The sequence below is a fragment of the Cyrtonyx montezumae genome, unplaced genomic scaffold, assembly GCF_038088225.1.
Source record: "Cyrtonyx montezumae isolate F1298 unplaced genomic scaffold, pur_monq_1.0 scaffold_2, whole genome shotgun sequence".
In the NCBI taxonomy this organism is placed as follows: Eukaryota; Metazoa; Chordata; class Aves; order Galliformes; family Odontophoridae; genus Cyrtonyx; species Cyrtonyx montezumae.
The window spans coordinates 64,897,227-64,923,253 of NW_027071936.1; the positions used below are offsets into that span (position 1 = coordinate 64,897,227).

The window sequence follows — 26,027 nt, forward strand, 5'->3', positions numbered from 1 at the left end:
ACATAAAAAACAGTGTAAGGGATAGACACTCACTTATGGTATATTTAATTTTCTTACACTGTTTCAATTCCTTTATGATGTCATGAAGGTACTTTTACATTGTTTTCTGTTTGTTTCTTTTGTTTTTTATAATGCAATCTCTGTTGAGCCAACTATTGGGGCTAAAAAAGAGTAAAAGCAGATAAGACATTTCTTTTTGTAGTAATCTTCATACAGATCTATCCATAATGAAAATTTCCATGGTTTTTAGATGTCAAGCTTATTGACTTATTACACTGAACCATCTTCACGCTGTTTTTGAGGTGATGCATTGAGGTGATGCAAACAAAATTGCATCACCTACTTGACAGATATGTCTCTGTTAAAGACTATGGTTTTGACCCATTGACCATACTTGGTAATAAAAAATAGTCTATTTTTCTTCCAAAAAAAATAAAAAATAAAGGGAAGCACAAAGCAAAATTAATTTGTCTACATCCAGTGTGATGCAGAAGGCATCTGTCCATCCCTGCATTAAAAGAGACAAGCCAAACAAATAGAGGATTCCAAGGTTAAATGAGTTTATTGAGTTAGTGGTTACAATGGTATGTCAGATACCTGTAATCCAAGCTACACCTACATATTTGCCTCTAAATTCTCACATTGTCAATTTCCGTGTTTCTAAACATTCCACCATCAGCTCTTCTATTACTAATATGATAATAATCATAATCATAATAATCATAATATAAAAGGCAATGTCAATCACCATATTGTGCTTCATACTCCACCATAAGGAATTCAATTGGCAAAAGTAAACCTCTGTTCATATTAATGGGAATAACTGAAACGTGAGCAATCATAACACTACTAGGATATAAAGAACAAAATATGGTTTAAAAGAAGCATTTTTAGGATGAATTAGTTTGTATCTGTTTTAAAAATTCACATACTATAATGAAAATGACTTAAAAGTTATATCATTTAATTATTGGGCCACACATTTAAGCATATTGGCTAGTACATTTTTGCACTGGAACAGAAGCAATACAAGCTTTATGGTCTACCATTACAATTCCTTTTTTTATTTTTTTTTCACTTAATATACCTGCCAACCTAATGTTTCTTGCATGCAAAAAAATTTCTGGGTTTAGACTTGAATTTGTTATTTAACCCAAGCAAATACTCCTGTGATGCAAATTCTTTGGCCAATTTAATGCTGTAGTTTAGTTTAGAAAGTAAGCTTGGACCAAGTCCACTGAACATTGGAAGAAAACACCCTAAATTTTGGCGTTGCAGGAAGTTAGTTACTTCAGTAGAGCCTCAGGTTGCATGCACGTGGACACTATTTCCCCCCACCCCATGCCAGACGCATACAAGTCGGCAGGTATGCATACAAAAAGAATATAAAACCCTGCTGGTAAAGCTTAGTGTTTTAGAATGAATCCATAGCTTTAAATTCACTTAAGGCCTGTACAGGGGAAATATGTTTCTTCTGGGACCCTCTTCTCACTCTTGTCTGATATTCTTCTGGTTTTTCTCTCTTTACTAGAGGTTTCTTCTCAGGTGCTTTCATCTTCCAAGATACAACTGGGGAGTTCACTGCAGCAGTACCATAGACCTTCTGATACTTAGTAGAAGCTACATATGATGCCTTCACTGTAAGGACCACAGCGTTCATCAGATTTTTAGCTGCCTGGATGAGAGAAGTGGCACTGTCCAGCTATGAAGAGAAAACAAAATGAAATACAGCAGGGTTACTCTGCATCTGGATCACTGGATCACCCCCTTGCTGAAGTCTGGATGCTCTCAGATCCCATTAAAGATGCAATGACCCTTTGAGGATTAATCAACAGGCTTGCAGTAACAAGCAGCAGAAGCAACATGCACCCTATTAGGGGAAGACTGTGGTATATCACATTAACATTTTTTAGTAATTCAGAGGGAAAACTTGTGCTGGCTGATTTCTGTTGTTGATATTTTTTTCTATGGTTTCCTAAGTGATCAGTCTTTTTTTCTAATTATTCCTATGAATCCCAGGATAACATCTGCAATGGGATGAGGATGGACTAGATGGGGTTGGACTATGCGATCTCTAGAGGTCCCTTCCAACTCCTACAATTCTGCGATTCTGTGAATGATATCTACAGGAGTATTGTAAGGCCAGTGCTGAGCTTGCTTGAAAATACAATGTGAGAAGACAAAAGGAGATGTGAAAACTCCTAAAGAATTAAAAATTTGAAATGTTTAACCACATATTTTTGGTTTTGTAACTGTAATATTTACTACTCATGTTCACAAGTAATATTACTTTATGATAAGCAAAAATCTTGTTACATCTTGTTAAACTTGGGGCTTTCAATCAACAAGCTTCCATATACTGAGATCAAGTACATGCCCCTGGCCAACTATTTCAAAAGGATTAAAGTGGATAATGGGATTTCCAAAGGAACATCTCAGTGTTCCAAAATACAAACTAGGTGCTTTTCAAATCCAACTAGGCATCCTAGAATCAGTAGGTGCTAAAATATATGGATGTGATGTTATTCTAGCTCTTTAATTCCACCCCACAGAAAGTTCTTAGGTTTTTTAAGTGGAACAGAAGGCCTGTCCTCACTCCAACTCTCCTGCTCTATCTTTTGGGAGCATACAATTACTTAACATGAATTTTAAGCAAGGTAATTGGGACAAATACTCATAAAGCAATTAAAAAAACGCCAACATAATTCATCTCAAACACACTAGATCATTAAAAGAAGAACAGAGTTCAAAATACAAATGCAGGAGAAACCTGTTTCTGGAAAGTATTGGTGACTGATATGAAATGAGAATAGACATTACAGAAGGACTGCATCAGGAAACACATTCGTCTATAGACTTACCTGTTATTTTGAATTCCTCAGCTGTGGCCTATATTCAGTATAATTCATTAAATACATAAACAGTTGCATACAGAGAGGTGCAAAACAGAAAAGCATTTTGATGATTCTCACGTACTTGGTGCCATTTCCTGAAATACATAGTTAATTGCCTGTCCCCAGTAAATATTTTTCTTCAGAACTAATTTGCATTTTCTGTTAGTAAAAGAAACTAAGTTAAAAGATGGAAAATTATATATATGGCAGAAACATGACTGTTCAATAGGCAGTAATTAAATATAATTCAGTATAGTGTTATTCTATAACCACACTATCGCATGATTTATAAGGCAATCTATGTTTCTTGGCAAATAACAGATCATACTCTATTAAATTAGGATATTCTAATTTACTGCTGAGATCTACAGTCAAACATTATTCATTGTTAAATGCTTCTTTCTGAAACACCAAGGGATTGATTCTGAATATAAAGTGATATCGCCAAACAGTATTTACATTGTAATCGGTGTGGGTAAACTGTCTGGGTCAAACCTATGTTGTACAATCCCATTAATTCAAATTGTTGAAGATTTCCAATAGCCTCAGAATTTCCATTATTTCTTTGCAAAAAAAAAAAAAAAAAAAAGGAGTTCTGGTTGCTGTGTTAAATGGGATATATTCTACGGAACAGAATGATGGAAGAACACATGCTGAAATGAGGAGGCACGCAAATAAGATGCTGAAATACATGCAATCTACATTTTAAAATATACATACATACAGTATATACATACATACATACAATGCAATCTACATTTTAAAATATATTAATAATTTTATGGAGTTATTGGTAAGGTTATGCAGATGCTTGTGCAATCCTACAAGATCAGATGAGGCTTGTAATGATGTCTTTTCCATATTCTTATGCTGTTTTAATTACCTCTACTTCCAGTCTTCTGTTGTACACATAAGAGCTCCCTATTTTCACCATTATTAATCTAATGTTAATTTGCATTTACTTATACCTTGTTGTATTGTATTTTGTATTGCTTTCAAGTCCAGGAAACAGAAAAGAGACATAAAAATCCCATAATAGTATTCTAATATGATTGCTCTCCAAAATCTTCTGGTAACCATCCCACAGATCAAATTTGGCCACTTGAATACTAATGATGTTCATATTGCCTCCAGTTCCTGGTTTGTATTCTGGCTCCGTAAAGAAGAATTTAACTGAATGAACATCATCGCTCCATTTAACATTTAGATCTTAATACTATGTGATGTCACTTCAGTTTAAGCTGTGCTTAAAAACCACAGTAACAATGGCATGAAGCTAAAGCAAGGCCAAAGTATTTCAGTTCCTTACAAAATCAGGACAGAGAGACATACACGTTTTTCCAAACAGATGAATAAAAATAATAATAAAGTAATAATACTAATAATTAAGTGTGTTGGATTAACATTTCATACAAAAGTACCTCTATGAAATTGCTGCACAGTACAGAAGGCAAACTTCACCACCTAGCAATGGTTAGGGAATTATGAATATAATGAAAGCTAGTCCTTGACTGGCAACACAAAGTGATAGCATTCTGCTACTTTAATCTGTTTACAAATCCACTTAGGAGAAAAATACCTCTTGAATTTAAGAGATAAATTTAGGTTATTGGACCACAAAACTTTTAAGAAAAAGGAGGGCTGGGAAAGATTCAGAACCATTAATGAACCTGGGAATGGCTACTCTAAGAGCTGCCATTAGGTTAGAACTACCACTCACCCATCATTTTTTCTGCCATCATTCACAAAAAAAAAGAGATTTTGCTACAAGCTAACTTTGCAATTAATGAATGCAAGGGTAGAATACTTGAGCAGAAGAGCCTATCAACTGCCAAATTATATATATATATATATATATATACTTGTGTGTGTGTGTGTGTGTGTGTGTGTGTGTGTGTGTTTTCTACAAAAATCTATAAGGCTTTGATGGGTTTTTAGTTTGCTTATAAGTTGTGACACATTTTTCCTGAACTATGTGCAAAATATTCCGGAACCTTCCAACAGTAAGGATTTAGAAGTTCTTTCATATATTCATATTATCTAAATAAAATAACCATCAGTTTCAATACTGAAATAGCTAAAGAAGTGGAAGAGAATGAGGCTGGAAAATTCATTCCTTAACATTACATCAAATAAAAAGAGATGGTCTCTCTCTGCATAGACACACCAGTGTAAGGGGGAAGAATCACAGCACAGTTTGTGTAAAGGAGAAAATTTATCCTCACATTTAGAATTGAAAAAATACTGTAAAAACTAAGAGAAAAGAGACTTCCAGTGAGTAAGGAAGTAGTATAGGTAGCTTTAAGAGCCAGTTGAAGAATATTATAGATCACTATTGGTAGTTTTTATTAACTTTGGGAAGCAGGGAAAGAATTGTACATAGTTGTTAGTCAGAAAATTAATTATTAAGACTGAAAATGAATTGATCTAAGTCAGCAAGTAGATGGTAACAGATGAGTGACAATATTTCAGGTTTTACATATTAGTCAAAGACATAAAAGAACTTAATGGCTGTAAGGTAAAGCATGCAATTTTAGTTATTAATTAGCTGAAAAATTTTAGTAGTGACAGTAATTAATCACAAAATCATGAAGGATAATGATTCTATCTGTAGAAGCTGCGAAATCAACATTGGAAGTTTTTACTTAAAATGTATACTCAAGTTGATCATAGCGCTTGGAGATTTTTAAATTGCATGATTTCAGGGAGCCTATCAGTCACCTAGATAGTTTAATGATAACAATGGCCCACAGTGACCTTGAAATGAATGAGTGCAAAAAATGAGTCAATAATTATTGATGAATAAAGTTTAGTCTGTTTACTTGGTATCCATCTTAAGGAGCAGCTTCCGTCTATTTAGTATGTTCCACTAGGGGAATTTTATATTGGACATGAGGAAGACTTTCTTCAAGGAGAGGGTGATTAAGTGTTGGAATGGGCTGCCTACTGTTCCCTATTCCTGGAGGTATTTGAGATGTGTGGATGTGGCTCTGAGGGACATGGTTTATTCACAGGAATCAGTAGATCAGGTTGATGGTTGGACTTGGTGCTATTTACAGCCTTCTCTAACCTACACTGATTCATGATTCCATAGTGGAAATGAACATGCAACTCTGAATATTCTTGGCTCAAACTTTATTTGTAAGATGTTAGCAGATCATTTATGCATTGTCAAGCCACTAAGACTATCTGACTACCTGAATTCTGGATGCGTTCCCTGCTTCTCCTCCTTTCTGAAGCAAGTTCATACTTTTGTGGACCAGTATAGTTGCTGTTAGTACCAACCAAAAGTCAGTTAACACCCTCTATAGCAACAAAGTTTAAAAAAAAAAAAGGGTAAAACAGAAATACCATTTTCCCAGGTTAACCTCTTATACAAAAGAACATTTTCCTCTCAACTGTGCTTAATAGTAAATATAGCACTATATATTTAAAATAAATATACATATAAGAAAAAGATTTTATTCATAATACTTGTGTTTTATGCTTCTGTAGCACATTGCATGCATAAACATGATACTATTACTGACAGCCAGTGCAAGAATGGCCTACTCGCTATTCAGATGCACTCATGCCGATGGTGGGAGACATCTGCAATTTTTCAGCATTACTACCCAATGCCTGAAGCTGTATTTCTGTCAGTAGCCTGAGAATATGCATTAGGATTTTCCTAGATGCTCAGCTATTGTGAGAAAACTATCACGTCCATTTGAATTTCTTTAACAAGCAGAAAGTCATTATTTGGAAAAAAGTGGTTGTGATGGGGTTAAAAAGGGATTTGTTAGTACACAGAAAAATAGAATTATGCTCCTATTTTCCTAGCTATCCATTTTCCTTTTTGATTGTAATTAACTTACTCCTTCAGACATAATATTTAATTACGTTGTTCAGGACATTGTGGTATCTTCAAAGACAGACAGTGTTCAGCCTCACTAGACCAGAAACCCCCACCCTGAGCTTGAATTTGACTACCCTCATGGTAAAATGTTTTTCTCAATCTCTAACTGGAATCTCCCGCATTCAAACTTCTGTCCATTGCTTCTTGTCCTGTCACAGGATCCTTACAGAAGTCTGGCTCCCTGTTACCCTCTGTTAAAGTATTGTGGTAGACAACAATATCTCACCTTTGTCTTCTCTTCTGCATAAAAGTAAACCTATCTACAAAAGTAGTGTAGGTGATGCTGATGATCAGTTTCACTGCTATAAGAACAAGTTTTTTATCCAAATGAATAAATGTGAGTAACTGTCAAACTGAGGGAAAAAATATCATCAGTCATTGACATATGTTTAATAGGTCACTCAAGTTGTTTAAATACAATATCAATTTCTTCAGAAAATATTCATTTGATCTTAGGAAATCCTAATTTAGCTCCCCTACATTTTCTTTGTGATTCAGTGTTTTATATAGCATTTTGCTTGAACTGCAATTGAGAAGTAGTTATAACCTCAGTGATCCACATACCCCAAACATTTTCTGTGCTTTTAACCTGAGAACGATCATTCCTACAAAAAGACAAACTAAATGAATCTTGTCTCTACAATCTTACCTCCAAACCAGAATTTATGGAGAGAAGACAAAGGTATAATTTCATCAGTGATTTTAAAAAAATGGTGAAATGAAAGAGCATTTGCACACAGCTTCTTTTCTTACATGGTTCTTGCTTAACCTAAAAATTGTGCATTAGTTGTCTGCATTTATTTGACATGAAAAATTGAGACTGGATGTCTTTTAATATTTGTCAGGATCCAAGAACAGTAGAATATGGCAGAAGAATACTCAGAAGCTGTCAGATGATTGATCAATTTTTCTAATGTAGGCATCAAAAGTGGGTCTACTTAAAAAATAAATCAGACTGTGTGTTCAGAGACCTATGCAAGGTCCATTTCTATAAATGAATTTTGATCCTGTGCTCTTCCTATGTAGCTCCAGGAGTTGGGCCAAAGCACGTCAGTTTCCTTCTGTGCTTGGTGAATAAGACCAAGAACAATGGAGTATCTGAGATCTTTAATGAGCTCATTTTCTATGAGTACCTCTCTTCTTTTATTATACCTAAACATACTAAATCGCACTAGAATCTGGAAGAAAATAATGAACCTAGGTCTAGACGCTCAACATTTCTAAAATAAATGTATTTGAATTTTGACTCTTGTTCAAGAACTTAAGAATAATGAATAGTTTTGAGATTATTTTCATTAATTCTTCTTTAATCCCCAAAACTGTCGAATGTGAGAAATGATAAAGTCAAAGCTTCAGCCTAAGAAACTAATGAGCTTGGAAACTCCTTAAAAGCTAGGTAAATATTCTTATTAAAGCAATTTAAATACTTCTGTCCAGCTAAAAATAAGTACCTTCCTTTCTGCCACAGCTATATTCATAGAAAGTTGACATCAGTTACCTACGAATACACATCGTTCAAAGACTCCAGCACAAAATCCCCTGACTCTACATTTCTCTGCATGGTTCTGTCCATCTGCCTACACCTTGTTACTAATCTGAGTAGGGAAGCCTATTGTTCTCCATCAATGATAAGGGAAGTCTGGAATGAGCAATTCAGATACAGATGTTTACGCTTGGATAGATTAATCACTCTCCACTTAGCAACAGAGAGAACAGTCAAAAACTCATGTTCATAATTAGATAAAATGTTTTTGAATAATAAAATACTCAATTTTCCTCACACTATCGACCCACTCCTTCTTTTTTTTTACTTTTTTAATTTTTTTTACTTGAGAAAGGCAGCCTCTGTTTGTTACTGCAAAGTCTCTTTCCCAATGAGACAAAGCACAAAATGTGATTCTTTGCAGTGATCTCTTGAAAATTTCCCGAGTCTTGGTGGAGCATACAGAGTTTGAAACTCGCCATAATTGTATAGATCACAGGTGCATGAGCATGTTTGCTTGCACATGCTAAGATAGAATGGATAAAAATGCAAAGGATTTTGATCAAACAGATCACATTTAATGACTTCGAGTTTGAACTGTCCCAGGAATAAATGCCTGGGGTGTTAGGGTTGCCCTATTCTCCTCTGAAACTGTATACTCAGTCCAAATGGTACTGAGCATTTTGTTGACAACTTGAATGAGCTGAGGTCAAAGTTTAAAAGGATTGCAATTTCAACCAAAACAAAGAGTCCTCTAGAATGTTTGTGCACCATCATCTTCACTTCTTCTGCTTAAACAAGATTAAATCAAAAGTAATTCATGTTGAGTCAATGGTATTAAACCTGCCTAAAACTGAAAATAAGAGAGGGCAGGGTGATGAGCATCTATATGCCAGCTGACACCGTTTCCAAACAGATGGCACATTTCACAGCTCTCCCTCACTTCTTATACAGAAAAAGAAGAAGGTAAGAACCAGCCCACAAAGGTTTGATTCAGCCTGTGAGAGAACTCAGCCTAGAAAATACAGAAAATTTGGGAATTATAATTAACCATCTTAATCATACTGAGAAAATTTTTGATCTCCGTATACGATCTACATTGTTAAAAATATTATTCACATCGCTACCAGTATGACTGAGAAACAAGGCTGTAATTTCAATGCTGACCTTCTTAAATACAAAGGTATAAATTTACTAATTTCTGGTTTGGGTTGGAATCACTAACACAGCATGTGGTTGGCAACTTAAATCAATGCAATATTTATTTTTATAAACAAATAAGATTGTAAGGTATATTTAGACTTACAGAACAGATAAGATTTAACAAATTTAAATCCACATATATTGAAATAAGTTGCTCAGATATTTGTTTTCAAAAGATTTCAAAAAGCAAAATTACATGAAAACTGTCTTATTATATTTGACATTTATTTATGTATATGTAAATAATATAACACTGAAAGAAACATTGTAAGTGCCAGAATATACATTTAAGCTAATGTCATAAAATACAAGAAGCTGTGCACTTCAGACATTTTAATTTTTATACTTAAAATTTTTAATTTAATTGCTACACTTAAAAAATAATAATAATAATTTAAAAGGAGAATTAGCTTAGCACATGTAAAATTAAGCTATTTATTCTTCCAGGGAGATTACTCAGGCAAATCCACAGCCTGGGGTTACATGATTATAATTTAGTATTAGACTTGGTATAGAAAGATACCAGATTAAGTAATCAAAATAGTTTATGGTATTTTGCATATCACTGTCTATACAAACTACCCTGTATGTATAAATAAGCCAACTTCTGATTTGCTCGTCTTACAAGTGAATGCAGACAGCAATTTCCTTTGGATTTAAAGTAATCCACTGACATCTCTGTTTCCTAATATCCCCCACAGTATCTCTAATTCACCTTAATTACTGAATGATACCAGTTCTGATCTCCCATTCTCAATCCTTATACCACTTTTAAAAATAATTTCTTCTTTCTACCAATATGCTTTCATATAATTGCAGCGAGATTAGGGGCACTGTTCAGTTGGTCTTCATGCTTTGCCAATTCTGTACAAAACTCAAAGTCTCCCACATTAAACAAGAATAATTATATGAAGAAAAAAAAAACAATTTTGTAAACTCATCTCCAAAAGACGTGCTTTGGGTATTGATTAAATTCTCCCTCAAAGCATTTTCCTCTCAGAAGTGCAAACCTCAAACCCAGTTTAACAGTTGAAATTCCTACAAAGATTTCCCAGTGAAACATTACAAATTGACTAACCTGCTTTTTCTTTTCTACTCAGAAGATCAAAGTTTGATAGGGAAGCTAAATTTTCTAGACATGTTCTTGGCTATGAATAGGAAGATTTGGAGACTTCAATGATTGGTTTACTATAAGGAATAAGCAGTAATTATAAAACTTTGCTAATATTATTCAGAGCTAGAGGAGATAATGATTTATTTGTGGCCTTTATTTTTCTTTCTAGCAGAAAGGAAAACAGTTATTAGTGAATTTTTGGCAGCTCGCTAAACTAGATATTCATCCTTCTAGAATTTCACTCAGATCTCCTGTGCATTCATGCAAAGAGCATCACTGAGTCATCAGGGGGAATACCTATCCATCACTAGTGACCAATTCCCAATATATGTCAGTGACCAGAAGATGAAAGGCTCTGCATCCTATTCCCAATTCCTCAAAGCCACATCGTCACCTGAAAATAGAAGTATTTCATCAATCAGTCTACTGACCACATCTGCTGCAAAGGCTGTGATTGCACTCTCTGATTTATAGACTATGCATTACTGCCTTTTAGTGCCTTTCACTATGATAGGATGTGCCCCCACACAGAGCTGATAAAGAGCGTTAAATGAACATGAGTAAGACTTGTGTACCCCCAGGGACCAAAATCTTCATGTGGCCCTTCTGCCCGTTATTATGAATGGTGTGACATCTTGACAGCTTGAGTAGATACCCAAGAGGCAGAACAAGGAAGATCTTCGTAGTCCATCTTGTCTTTTTTAAAATGCTGAAGGATATTAAAATAGTGAATACTTGGGGCAAAGAAAAATAGGTAATAAGGCAAGACTTAAAGGCAAAATAGTAATGTATAGGTAATGGCACAAGAAAACACAAAGAAATCCAGACAGCAACAACCCTGTCAATCTCAAGTTCACATCGTATTAAAAAATCAAAAGCTTGGATTGATAATTTAAAACATTAAGTACTAATTAATCTCCTGGGGTTTGATTCTCTGCTTAAAATTTTCTTATGAATTTTATTTAATCTATAAGACAAGTATTGTAATTGGCCTACTGTCAGTAGATAGATTCATAAACATTCTGGGTTAAGCAAATAAAATCAGTAATAGACAATATGGAAAATAAAAATTCTGTCCTTTAGAAATTATCACTATCCAAATTATTATAAACACCATCTATCTTTAATCACAGAGTGATGGCTTAACATGACTGCAATTAAATTGTTAGAAAATTAGCAACTGAGTTTAAGGTGATCAGACAATACTTTTTTATAGTGTAAGATAAACAAGTTAGAAGGACTGGTTTAATTGCTTGTAAATGGATTACCTCTGCAAACAAACATCATCCTTGTTTTAGAGGTGACATTAGGAATTCACACTGGGGAGGAAAAGATTTTTCACTGGTGACTAGAACAATACATACAATTCATTCTGTGACCCAGTGGTTGATAAAAAGATAAAAAACAATTGGAGAAAAAACAATCAACAGAAGGCATTTTCTTTTCCCTCCACCCACAGTCCTATAGAGAGAATTAAAGATAAGGATGAGAGAGGAGGTTACTCACCGTTGAGGAGTCACCGCTTCCGGCCTCAAGCGTAGCTCCCTCAGCACAGGTAGGTGGGTGGGTAGAAAGTTGACTAGCCCTACTCCCATCTATGCCATCGCACTCTACCTCATAAAAGGTAGTGAAAGTGCTCTGAACTCCAGTCTGATTTCCGAGAGATACAGAAAAGAGAGAGTGAGAGAGAGAGCAAGAGAAATACTGCGCCGTAGCGTAGAGGTGAGGAGAGAGGAAAACGTGTGCTGAAGGAGCTATGCTTGGGCAAAGAAAACAGGGACTCTTCCACACTGAGTAACCCCGCTGTCTGGCAGTTCCTCTCACTTGCTCCCATAGCACAGGTTAGGTATGCAACCCCAAGTGGGATTGATGACTGGGAAAGGAGAAACATTTTGTCACCTCTGGATGAAAATCAGAAAGGATAGAAAGTTCTATCCCCAGTAAAAGCTGACTGACATCGGATTGGGCGTGATTTTTATTGATGTTCTTTAGAGCACCATTATTTTAGGAATGATTTGGAAAAGCACATCAAAACAGGAACTCTGAGTCATTGACTCCAAGAGGAATTATGCTCACGTCCACCAGTGCTGAATTTGATCAGTTTCAACATTCCAGCTCTCTGGACTCATTATTGAACACAGTTAACTAGAAGGGAGGCTACCTTCAGCAATATTTGAAGGAGGATGGCAAAGAATTATTTTCTTCTCACATCGAAATTGAGAATTGACAAACTGAGCTGAAAGAACAAGTGAGGGAAGTATCAAGAGTCTGGGCATATATTTATTTACAGAGCACACTTTAAGTTCCAGAAAATATCAACAAAATTGCAAAGAGGTGATGCTTTTAAAGACTGTACATTTTTAGACAATGAAGCCATTACAGGCTGCAGCATATTTTTTCAAACAACAACCCCAGAACTGAAACTGAAGGGCTTAAAGGGGGATATTCATTCTAATTTATTGCTAATGGAATTTTCATCATACAAATTCTGGAGAAGCAAGTTTCAGAGTGAACATAATTGCTTATATGCAACCCAGCTGTGTACTGAAATGGAAGAAAAAAATAGTATATGCTGTTCAGTACCACTAAAGAGCACTAGCGTAAGAACCTGTTTTTTGGAAGATGAAAAAAATGAATCCTCCTCAAATCTCTCTCAAGAATGTGTATTAAAAGCACACAATTAACATTGACATTTTCCCCTGGGTATTTTGCTGTTACAAGAATCATGTAAATTGTAACCTAATCATGATTATTGTTTTTGTCTCAGTCATGATTCATGTGTACTCTCTGCTCTGTTTGCGTGCTCTCTGTTTTCCTCTCTTTTCCTGCTACAGGAAAAAAACAAGTGCCTGACTAGTGTCTTGTACCACTCAATTCACCCAACAACAGAGGTCAGGTACTTTTCTTCTCAGTCTTCAAAGCCTTTATCACAATCTAGACCTGTAGTATCTGCAGCTGCTAGTTTAAAGCAGTGGATTTAAAAACTCAACACATAAACTAGTCCAGCCAACAAAATGAAGAGTTATTGTGATTGTCAGAGATCATATATAACCTCAGGAACACAATGCAAAGCCAGGCTGCAGCTGATTAATGCAAAGTGATGATAGTGCTGTGAATTTCAGTTTGGAATTAAATTAAACATTTGTCTAACTGATTTCTTGTTATGTAATCTTAATTTCAAGCTATTTTCATATATGAAGATAGGGGAGATGAAAAATACTTCTCTTTATAAAGGAGTAAATTATGATATGCCATTGTAAACATCATGATCTACTCTCAAAAGGCTTTTCACTATAGGGCCTGCTTTCTAATTTTTCAATATGTAATTCTATTAGTCTACCAAAGAAAATATTTGGACTTTTAAGGCTTTTATGGTAAAATATACCATGTTAAGTCACAACTTAGGTATCCTATGACCTGACTATTGCACCACAGTTGTTTTTGCCAAATAAAGTAGGAATAAATTTGGAACTCTTGTGACCAGCAGACCTTCAGAAGCCTCTAATCAAGTATGGTTATTCTGATTAAAAGAAGGATGTTCAGAGACTATCTTTTTAAAAATTACATTTGTAGCAGTAGTTCTAAGAGCTTCTAAAGAGAAATATATATTGTTTTAAATTGGAATAGAAACATATGGATGTAGCACAATTAACTTCGCTGAAACTGAGAATGGACAAGGATATTCTCAAGCAACAAAACAAGAAATGTGGTAGATTTCACAATGATAATGTGGTATAAACATTTAAATAGATTAGGTAGCAGATTATACCCGGATGGTATTTTGGCCTAACACTGCTCAAATCTGAAAGCTTGTTTTGATCTATTTAGTATGATCTGTAACTGATAAGATCAAAATTAAGGGAAGAGGAAAAAGTTAAGAATGATTTGTGAACAGGCATTAGAATAGATAACTTCCCTAAACAGTGAACAAAAGCAGAGCATTAATATATGCAATAGAATATATTTTTAAAAGGTATATAAAATCAAAGAAGGAGGGAAATCTTCCAAGTGTTCAAAGAAATATAAGATTAATTAAATGAATACATGTAAATTCAAAGATATGGAAAATGAAGACGTTAAAAATCTTTTTTAAGTGAAGCTCAACTGCATAAGAAAGCTATGTAAACTCACACGAGGTCATTGGTGTGATGACTTCAACCAGGCACTAGCAATCAAGGGAAAAAAATGATTCCATATTCATTTTGACATCAAAGATCTGTTGGAAAAAACACCAAAACATTTTCTTTCTTCCTTAAGAAGATGAACAGATTGTAAGGAACAAGCAGGAATTCTCAAGGTACCAGTAGATCCCATCTATGAAGTTTGAAGACAGAAGGACAGTGAAAGACAGGGAGGAGATCCAACTACATAGATACATTCCGTGTTCTATTGGTACACCTACAGAAGGTAAAAATGGATGCATCTTAAGAAAGTGAAACAACTTGAAAAACGCATTCCAAAGTACCAAGCTGACACATTCCATAAAAGCCCGAGATCCTAACATAGACACACACCTCACCTAAAGATGTCCTGTTGCCAATCAGCTTGATGGATGGATTGCAAAATCTTTGTTGCTCATTAATTGTCACAGTCAAAGAACAGTAAAACGTAGAAATCCTAGAATCTTTTGAGTTGGAAGGAATTGAGTGGTCACCTACTCCAACTCCTCTGCAATGAACAGTGACACTTACAGATCCATCCAGTTTCTCAGAGCCCCATCCAGCCTGACCTTGAGGGTCTCCAAGGACAGGGCATACGCCATCTCTCTGGGCAACCTGTGTCAGTGCCTTACCACCCTTAGTGTAAAGAAGTTCTTTTTCATATCCAATCTAGTCCCACCTGACTCCAAGTAGAGGTGTAACTTAGAGCTCTAATTTTTTGACACTGAAAATGCAGATATGAAAAAGCATGAAATTGTTTCTGTACAATTTTGGACCAGAAATTAGTATTTTAACTAATGCAGTGCTTGATGAAATTTAGGACAAACTACCTGTAGACTTTGCTTCATTTTCTAATGATACATTTAGTTATCTAGCAGCACAGTTTAAGCATTATTTTGACAATGTTTTAGTCAGAATCAGAAAAATAATTTGAGAAATCTAACCATAAGAAGTTAGGACTGATTTTTCTCATAATGGTTTGTTTTTCACTTTGAGTTCATATCAATGTCTTAAATACAGTGTACAAAATAAAACCTCATTGTTGATGAAGCTGTTTATCTGTTTCATAAGATATTAGATGTGACTGAGAACAGATATATTTTTCCTTCTGTTCTATGAGGCTAATAAATAATAGTAATAGTAGTAATAATAGTAACAGTATGTTCAAAGCATGGAAGAAGCACTTCAGAAGGAAAGATATAAGGGAATAGTTAACATTCCTAATTTGGTTTAATCCCTGCCTAGAAGTCCATTCAATGGAAATATATTTCTATTGTCAATTTTATTAAGTTCTTTCCATGGGTGTCCTACCTTCTCATGCAGATGGGGCTGCAGTGAGCAAAGCGAAACTGCCTTGGGCCTCAAAAATAAAATAAATTATATATATATATTTATATAGTTAATGTATATAAGTAATAAAAACTCTTTAATTTTTTGGTTATAATTTTTATTAAAACATTAAAAAAGTATGACAACCAAAACACACAATCAGTGGGTTGGAAACATACGTAAGCTTGCTTGTACAGTATTTGAAACTAATTTTGCTAAGCTTGGGATAACCTTGTGGTTTTTTTTTCCCTTAGGGGTATTTTTGTCTGAGAATCTTTCTAAGTGTGTGTTACTCATTTGTGACTCAGGTTGTCAAGAACTATAATTAAAGTGAAAGAAATTCATGAGTTTGAACTGAAATTGCTTTTTCATTATCTGGCAAATGCATCATCAGATAGTACTTTAGAAATGAGATTGTCTTATCATTATCCAAAGAAAGTGGTAATGAAGTGAGGAGTGGAAGTGAAATAATTGTGAGATTTAAAAGATGTACTGCTGTATAAGAAACATAGTTCAAATTCTTCTATTGTGTGTTAAAGCTGTCATATCTGGATTCAATTCTCCACATTCCCATGAGAGAGAAACAAATCGGATTTTGAAAGTTATACAACTGTGCTGTGTGCTAAGAAGGCCAACTGAGAATGCCACAGGGGAAAGGCATTCTTATTTAATACAAAATAGTGAAATTTGATATCATGCCACTTCCTTTAATGGAAGTAAGATAGAAAAATAAGGGAATATGAAATAGCACAGAAGTCTTCTCTTCTTACACCACTTTTTACAGGCATATTCCATAGAATGTAAGATCGGTCTCTAGGCTTTGCTAATAATTGATGGGCTGGTGAAGTTTGTGTATCAGAAAAACAGTTTCTTCATACTCTCAGCTTCTCTCTTGTGGAATTAAGTCGCTTAACATTTTGATAACAAATATTTTTATTTGAAAAAAAAAAAAACAAAACCCTTCTAATAATGGAATTTCAGTAAAGGGTTCATTTTTTCAGGTGTGTTGAATTTCATTCAGCTACTTTTCCTTACATTATACTTTTCCTCTCCTACACTCTGCCCACAACCAAGCCATCTTTACTCAGATGCTTTGAAGAAATAGCAATAATACTACTAAGAAAAAAGCAAAATAGCTTTTTAAAAGTCTTCTGTACTACTCTGCAAGTGGATCTTATCTTTGATTTACCAGATGTCCATAGCTCATGTTTCTTTAACTACACAATCCAGCAACAATTATCTAGGCAAAATCATGTGACTCAAAGATCTATGTAAGATCTTGTTGGATCTTTCATTTAGCTAAATCACAGCACTACTCAAATTTAATTTAAAGGAGACTAGCTCTAGAGATCTCTTGCACAAATTCCCACTTGAAATTGCTTTTCAGCATTAGACCTGTTCAGCTGCTGCAGAGTTTGCATGGGGTTTGGAAACCTCCAAAGATTGCATTAAAACAAATTCTCTGGATTTGTGCTCCATGGATTCTTTACTGAGAATCAGAAGGTAATTGTCATCTAATGAACTAAATCTTTGTTATTGTTATATATTTGGAAGAGGAATTGTCAGCTGGATTTATAGCAACTATATAAATCTACTTATGTCTTTTTTTTTATTATTCTCTTCATCTTAGAGCTGCAGAGGATAATTAAGAAATCTTCACTGTTTAAACTTTCAAAAAGCTTTAAGACAGTGTTTCTATAAAATATATCATATATAATGAATATATGACCGTGAGGAATTTTATCAGCACTCATTTGGATTAACCAGCATTACAAAGTGATGCCTTTGTCTTTTAGGGGTAGTAAATTGACTGGGTGTCAGGATGATAAATTTTCTTAATGTTACCACATCATCAGTAGTCCCTTTCTTGTACAGTGCATTGGGAAACACAGCCTTAGACAGCACGAGTTGGAGACTCCTGTATTAGTCACAAAGAGAGGAGCTCAAAAGCATTTGTCTCAAATAAAGGTTAATTAAAACTTCATATGGCTGTAATGTGCTTCATACAACAATACATTTTGAAAGAGTGAACACCTAATATAGTTTTATTTCACCATCTCATATATCAGTGACTCTGTAAAAATTCAAACGTGTAGAGATTACTTAAACACGTTTATCCCAAAAAGTACAGCTGAAACATCACCCTATATTTTGCACTTTTATTTCTTTCACAGAACATAACATGAGCTACAGTCTAACACAGAATGGAAACCAAGAGCCCTCATTTTCCCCATCTAGCCTCAGCCTTCCTGCCCTGGGTGATATCCTTTCACAGTGGTACCTTATAAGATTATGTAAGAGTGCTTTCCTCTCCTTGTGTGTTCTACTGGGAGTAATAGGAGAGTGGAGATTACTGCAAAGTTCAGACAGCTTTACTGTCCTGACTTTACATCAGTCCTTTCCTACCACTGAAATTCCTTTATTTCATACACCTATCTTTCTTTTTGTTTGGCTTTTTGTTACCTCAACCCTTTTTTACCACCTGCTTCATGGTTCCCAGGCTTATTTCCTTATTCTGTCTGAAGTCCTTCCTTTTACTCATTGTTTGCATTCCAGGTCTGAAAACAGAACTCCATTCCACCAATCCCTCCTGAACAGATCTTTTCTCACTGGTTTCACCTCACGTAACTTTGTTTTCACACCAGGAGTGTACATTTATGTGATCGTGTGTGTATACACAAAAAATTACTTAGCTCTATGTTAAATAAGCTCCAAGCAAAATACTGAGAATAAAATTAATCAGTTTTACTAGTTTATGGGAAAGTACTGCTGCAGGTAAAGAATACTGTTCATATTTGTTAACACATTTTTGTGCCACTCTAACTTCTTGTGGATAGAATGGGTAAAAGTGAAAAAAAACCTGCCAAAAAAAAAAAAAAAAAAAGAAAGAAAAAGAAAAAGAAAAAAAAAGAAATAAAGGAGGAAAAGGAAAATGAAAGAAAAAAAAAAGATAAAACCTCATCTAAAAAAAGTACAACAAATAATATTCTTAGGCAATTTAATAATTACCTATAGAGTCTCTCTCACCTTCCTTTATCAATTAAGGTATATCCATTTATCATGTATTGCCATCACCCCAACCTCAGTTGTACAATGATGTGAGTTTAGACACAGAACTACATCTCTCTGAGGAGAGTGACTCTGGGAACTCACTGTCATCAATTATTCAGGAGTAGCTGCTCTTAACCCTCTGCTGAAAGTAAATGTAAGCACTAATAGATAAAACATAAAACTTCTATTACTGACACCTATTAATGTTTAAGTACAGCTAGGAATAGAGTAGTTTAAAATGCTGATAATATACGTATTGCTTTTCAAAACACATTTTTGGAAAAATGGCACTCCTTATCTCAAAAGTTTTCTGCTGTCAACATTGAGAGCCTGTTGGGGCGAGCAGCCCAGCCCTGAAACATCTAAAAACCAAGTTTTGTCAGTTTCTGTGATTTTACCTCATGTATCTTTCTTCTGCTATAACTCAACAATAAAACTCTTTTTTGTCGCTTGCTAAATATCTGGAGTGGCTATTTTTTGCTCCTGAGAGGCTCAAAGAAAAGGGACCTGACAGTTTTGTCAATTTGGAGCTCTCTCTTCAGCAAATTCTTTCTCATGAAAGCCAAACTCTTCCTTGAATCAGGAAGAATAAAATGACTACCAATGACAAACCTATATATATATATATGTAAATATATACACACCCTTATAAACTTTGAATGCCAAGATTCTCTATGATTTCCTACTTGCAAGCAAAGACAAAAGAAATAAAATAATAAAAGAGAAAAGCTTCCTGTGCACAGAAATGAAATGCTATATCAGTGGCTTAAGTAAATACTTATCCACAGACTCTTACTCCAAATTCAATGAGAGATGAGCATACTTGCTTTTAATAGCAGATTAAGTCAAGTTACCTGACTTTTCTATAGGTCTATAGGGTTCACAAGTAGCAATTTGATAGTTCACTGCCCATCTGCACACCAACCTGTTTTTACAGCACAGGGTAGTTATGGGAAATTCAGACCTAAATGAAAGATATCATTTAAGCTACTTTGTGTTCCCAGATATAGGAACCACAGGCAGAAGTGATGGACAGACTATCTGCTAGCTCATCTGATGCAACTGCTGGAACTGTTATTCGGTTAAAATAGCAAGTCTCACTCTTCCCTTGGTGAGAACTACCTACTTCCATTTACCTCACTTCCATCATCAATCAAGAGAAAACACAGGGCCAATTATTTTCCGATTTCTCATCTGTTCATATTCTTTACATCCAATGTCCCAGATCAGGTATTATGGGATTTTTGTAGTTACACCCTTAAGCCCCAACTTGTGCCACCTCAGACAAAGGTCAAACAGGTGGCTCTGGCCTTTTTACCTTCCTTATTCCCCCAGAGTCCTCACTTAGTTCCCTAAGCCATAACTCCTAGATAAAATCATAACCTCAACTGAATTGCTGTGTATCTTCAAAATCTTATAAGATTCCTTCTTTTATCATCCCAGCTAAGCCTATTATGTTAAGATTAATGGGCTCCTGAAAATAATTGGAAATTGGGCCCAGCTAAAATATGTATAAATTGCACTGTGGCTATTGATTCAGCATTTTTGGACTGTGTTCAAAGGTACGTGGCTGTTACTCTGTATGACACTGCATTTCTATCTGGCTTAGAATTTTAGGACTCTTTGGTTACACTTTCTGGTAATAAGGCTGATTATATCTGTAGAGTTCTAAAACAAAGCTGAAAAAAGAAAACAGAGGCATTCCTCACAAGCATCTTTTAGATTCTCTTCAATACAGTCCTTTAGGAAACACCATAGCAAAGCTGCTAACATAAACAGAAGTTAAAAAATCCAGGCTTATAGCTTAAATGTATAGTGTAAATGGGGCAATCAGCTCCAGAGCAGCCGTAAAGATATAAGAGGGTATTTACTCTAGGGTAAGAAACAAATATATATATATATATATGTTTTATTGTAACAGTCTAGCTTACATGTGTCAGGCAGGCATACTAAAAATTAAAGCAACTCTGTAATTAGAATAAGTCAAATTCTTCATCCACATGCAAACACCACGGTTCAAACCAACTCTATTCAACAAAAGTAACTTCTACAAAAGTCTATCTATTAGCATAAGCTGAATATATGTAAATAGTATTTACTTCATTGAGAGTAGCATATGCTCAGCACCTCAGAGAATTCATTCTAAAACAATAGTGAAACTGATTATAAAGCAAATACACATTGCATTAAATGAACTAAGGTAAAAGACAAAGAAAAAAATAACCTTGACGTACTTTTATTCTCTGTTTATATTAACTGAGGTTGTTGATTGTTAGAAGGGAATTAGAAATTGAATATTCAAAGATAAAATGACAGAAATATGTATGTGTGTATTGACCAAGGTCAGAGGCATTACTATGAACAAAAGACCATCTGAACAGATTTATTTTTAAATCCGTTCATTTTGAAGTATAAATTACTCTTCATTTCATCTAATTTCCTCCTCCCTATTTTCTTTACTTTTTTTCTCGACAGTCCGCTTCCAGTTTACAAAGCTCACTGAAGAAAGACATCACATAGTTTTTCCTTATTTATTATTTTATTTTTCAACCCTCCACATAAAGCGCCAAATCAACAGATAGTATAAATTGGTCTTTCTCCATTGATATTAACGAGGTTAAGTCAGCAGATCTATAAACTGCCTTTCCTCTATCGGTATGAATGAGGTTAAGCTGATTTATGCTAACTCTCAATTGCCAGATCTAAGTTATCTGGGGGCAATAAGTTTGCTAAGTGCATGCAAGTAATTTGAAGGGGAAGATTAAAGGAGAGAAAGAGCTGGGGGAAAAGGAATGGGAGACAAGGAAAAAGCAACACTTTACTGAAGTAATTTCCACTTCAGGAGTTTGACATTTGCTTAGTTTTTGATCTGTTTTTCTATTTGCAGCAAAGTCAGTGATGCCAAAAAGAACCCCTTCATATGCTATGCTAGTCTCATATCAATCTACAGAGGAAAAAGCAAAGAGGATCAGCTGTATGTTTATTTTCAGAGATAAACCATACGGAACTACTGACTCATATGAAAAAAATAAATAAATAGAAATTTCACCTAAAGATATAAATTACATTGTATACATTATACATGGTATTTCTGAAGTTGTTGCAGCACATTATCCCTAACAGATTACACCTGTAATAGCTGTGAGGTGGTTTTCATCTGTTGTTTAGATTTAATTGGTTTTATGTCTCTTTCCTTTTTACATAAATGTGCCCATACGTAGATTTATTTGTGCATATGAACGTGTTATTTTCATTTATGTATATTAATACACTTAGTTGTGCAAAAATTCAAGTGGGGATTATACTAATTGTTCTGAAAATTAAATATAATACATTCACATAAATGATCATAGCGTAAGAAGCTTGAATTCTAAATTTCTATTATACTTCTAGCACTGTACTGTATGCAAGTTGCCAAATAATGGTATTTCATTTTAATGCAAATAAAATACTGTTTATTTGTAATTGGCTATCCAAGAGAAAATGAAGAAGATGGAAGCAGAAGCAGCAAGTAGACAAGCAGATGTAGATGTGCACTTGGATACCAGCTATCTGGATAGCAAAGGAGCATACAGTACCCAGCACCTTGAAGATAAATAGATTGGAAAACACTGTCAGAGAAGCAGTGTACTGAGTGTCACAGTAGGTAAGAAGACAGCAGTCTCAAAAAAGGGATGCACAGCATCAACCTTCTACATCAACTCCTGTTTAGAGCAACAGGAGAAGCAGCTGGGCAATGGGCAATCTTAAACTTTTCTACACGTCAGTATTACCGAGTCTTTGTAATAGACCCAAATAATTTGCGGTTGAATCTAGTTTTCTGTCCACTACTGAGTGTAAAATTCCAACCAAACAGAAACACAATGGTGATGAAGCCTGGTAAGCAGCAGATGCTAACAATGCCAGACTGGAAGTTATGAAGTCAAGCAGTTCGGCCACTTAAATTTCACAACGGATGGTGATGTTCCAATAACGAACAGATGCTAGAGGTTCACGATGGCTTTTTCAGCATCCACATACACTGAATAAGGAGACTTGAAAAAGAAACACACACAACCACAAAAGCCAAGCTGGTAGAAGCACTGATTTGGGTAACTGTTATAAATAGATGAATATGAAAATTCAATGGGTATGAAAAGCTGGACCCAGATGGCAGGAGGTAAGAAAAGATCAAAGCATTTACTATGCAACATAGCTGTCAGCGATGTAAGGACAGATCACTTCATTAATACTAGCAAAATGAAAGAGTATTTTCCATTGCTGTGGGAAGATCAAGGTATTACAGTTAGATATGTACGTACGTCAAGAAGTGAAGACCAATTGCAGGACAGATTCAGGAACACTGAAGCAGCTCCTTTTAGGCTTTCAGAATGGTGGATCCAAGAAATCTTAGCAAATGTTTAAGACCTTCTCCAGTGCTTTGCAATAAATCAAATAGTTATATAGTTGAGAACGTTTGTTCTGACTTTTGATATATTTGAGGAAGGCCAGTGATTTCACTGGAGAATTTTATGGATGAAACCTAGGGCACAAGTTGTCCTAACAATCTTCGTACTTGATTGGGCTTAAACAATGAAAGGGTGCTTTTTCAAAACAGCATCTGAAAACAATCTTATTTTGAGTATGTCAGGATTTGCAAATGACTGTCATTTTAAATCCACACTCAGGAGAGTCAAACGTATTATGCCTTTACAAACATATGGTCTGTATTTGAGTTAAAGATAGGAAAGGCTTCTTGGGGCTGATACTAGGTTAATTAGTTGAAAGAAACTAAAAATGAAAATTATGAAGAGCAACAATTGCTGCTACTTGGCTCTAGTAAATCTCCCAGAGTTACACAGTTCAGCATTAGGAGAAGAAAAGGAAAAAATGCAGAAAACTCATTGATTATATGAGCTCTGCTGTACACTCCTGTCTTTATTTCTAAAAAATCCTGTAAGTAAAATGTTTGCGGTGTTCCTTAAAAACAACTGAAATAACTGAATGATAATTAGTATATAATCATCAGGCTAGGCAACTGTATTTAAAAACAGCACGTGCATCAAAAAATTGAAATATTTTGCTGGCCTTCCAAGAGTTTTTGCTGAACCTAGTGTGCATTGGAACCTGAGTGAATGAAATCCCATTAGTCATCACCATCTTAACAATATGCAATTCATACAGAGCTGGCTTCTGCACAGGGGAAGGAAATTACCAGTACTAACAAAGGAAAGAAGATTTATAATGAGCAAATATACAAAAGCTCCAAATAATTATAATATTCACAGCTTAGCAATTACTTTCTAGGCAATGAAATTACTTTTCTTTAGAAAGAATTAAGATTTTACAAGGTCACTATAAACAAAGGGTAATTGGAAAAATCAAATTGCTCTATGCAAGTTATTGTAAGGTCTGAAATAATGGTGATAAAATTTTTAAAAAGACTACTTATGAATCACTTTTTTTGTGCTATGCATTACTGTCATCCAAAAAAAAAAAGCTCCTTTTTTAAGCACCGCAATGAGAAACATGAATGGCTAAATACAAATAACAGCTTACCCCTGATACAATAAGTTCTCCTCCTAAGTTCTGAACTTCTGCCTTCACTTTGCTGCAGATGTTGAGCTGGTGGCAGTAGAGGGCAATGCGCTGTAGGTAGGCTAGCAGATCTTGTTTGCAGGCTGAATCAGGGCACTGCAGATGAAAGAAATGTTTGATTAGATGTACCTGAATTCACATGATTGTTATGGAAAAGTAATGTGAGGAGAGACTGGCAACATGTATGACATTATGTGGCTTCATACAGAGTGGAGGAATCTGATGAGTAGCTGAAGTTTCATCGGAAACTCCAAGTGTCAGGGTGCCTGCTAGGTGTCCAGGTTAAGATGCAGCAGGGAACTGATGCATTCCGACTGATGACATCCATTCCTGACTGTCTTGCCAGCTTCCCTGGCATTTGTGCAGACTTTCAGGGGACACAACTCTGCTTCAGACTTTGTAGAAGCCTTTCTGACCCATTAAGGACTTAAGAGGTGAGGCTGCCTGGCTTGGGTACTGATAGATTTGGCATTATTGTTAATGTCTAAATACCATAGTCTGTGCCAGAGGGAAATAATTTACTAAAATGTGAGATATTACACAGTGTCTCAGGAGATGCCATCTGTCTTGCAGTCCTTAAGAATACAATGACATAAGTTTGTCCCTCTGCATGTCTAAGGGATAGCTTTTCATACTAAAAGGAAGGCTATCTACAGTCCTGAATGTTGTGTCAACTGTGTGTTAATACAAGTTACATTAGGTCAAATGTAATTTGACTTAGTGGAGGTTTCATTATAAATATAACTAGAAAAGGTCCAAATGTAATTTGTTTATAGTCTTTGGGACCCTTAATGGAAACTGCATCATCCCCCACAATAACAACACCATAATAAATAACTCTCTAGCAATTAATATTCTTAGTATTGCCTCATGAGAACAGACCTCAGTAATTCACTCTGATGAAAGAGGCATAAAAGTGTCCTTTGTAACCAGCATGTCTTCAACATGTACTCATCATGGCTATCCAAAAACGTTCCACTGACAACAATCTTTGAATGTATTACTTGAGGATCAAAGATTTCCAAATACATTTTTTCAACATCTTAAAATGTTTACATTATTTCTTTCATATGTAAGGTGAAATATTCACAACAATTGATATAATTAAAGCACATATAGGTCAATATCATCACAGTATTTGTCTTGATGATAACTCTGTTGTCCCCAGTGGCCAGCAGGAATGAGTTTGTGATGAAATAGTTGCATACACTGTCATCTATAGCCCTGAAAACAGTCACTTAGTTTTTCCACTCCATTTGAAACTAACAGCAAACAAAGCTGGAGGTTCACTGTGGCTGTTAGGCTGAATCTGTTCTGT

General features: G+C 35.1%; 1 protein-coding gene across 3 annotated transcripts in view; it reads right to left on the reverse strand.

Annotated features, from left to right (window-relative positions):
• Nucleotides 1–538: 538 nt before the first annotated feature.
• CTNNA2 (catenin alpha 2) overlaps nucleotides 539–26,027 on the reverse strand; it is a 459,751-nt gene continuing 434,262 nt past the window's right edge. For 2 of the 3 annotated variants that reach the window (XM_065735984.1, XM_065735985.1), the window contains 2 exons: nucleotides 24,671–24,805; nucleotides 539–1,702 (listed from right to left, as the gene is read on the reverse strand). In XM_065735984.1, coding sequence (XP_065592056.1) covers nucleotides 1,415–1,702; nucleotides 24,671–24,805 — 423 coding nt within the window. In that variant the 3' untranslated portion in view covers nucleotides 539–1,414. Of the gene's footprint in view, nucleotides 1,703–12,098; nucleotides 12,243–24,670; nucleotides 24,806–26,027 lie in introns of all 3 variants that reach the window. The other variant, XM_065735986.1, reaches the window with a different exon arrangement.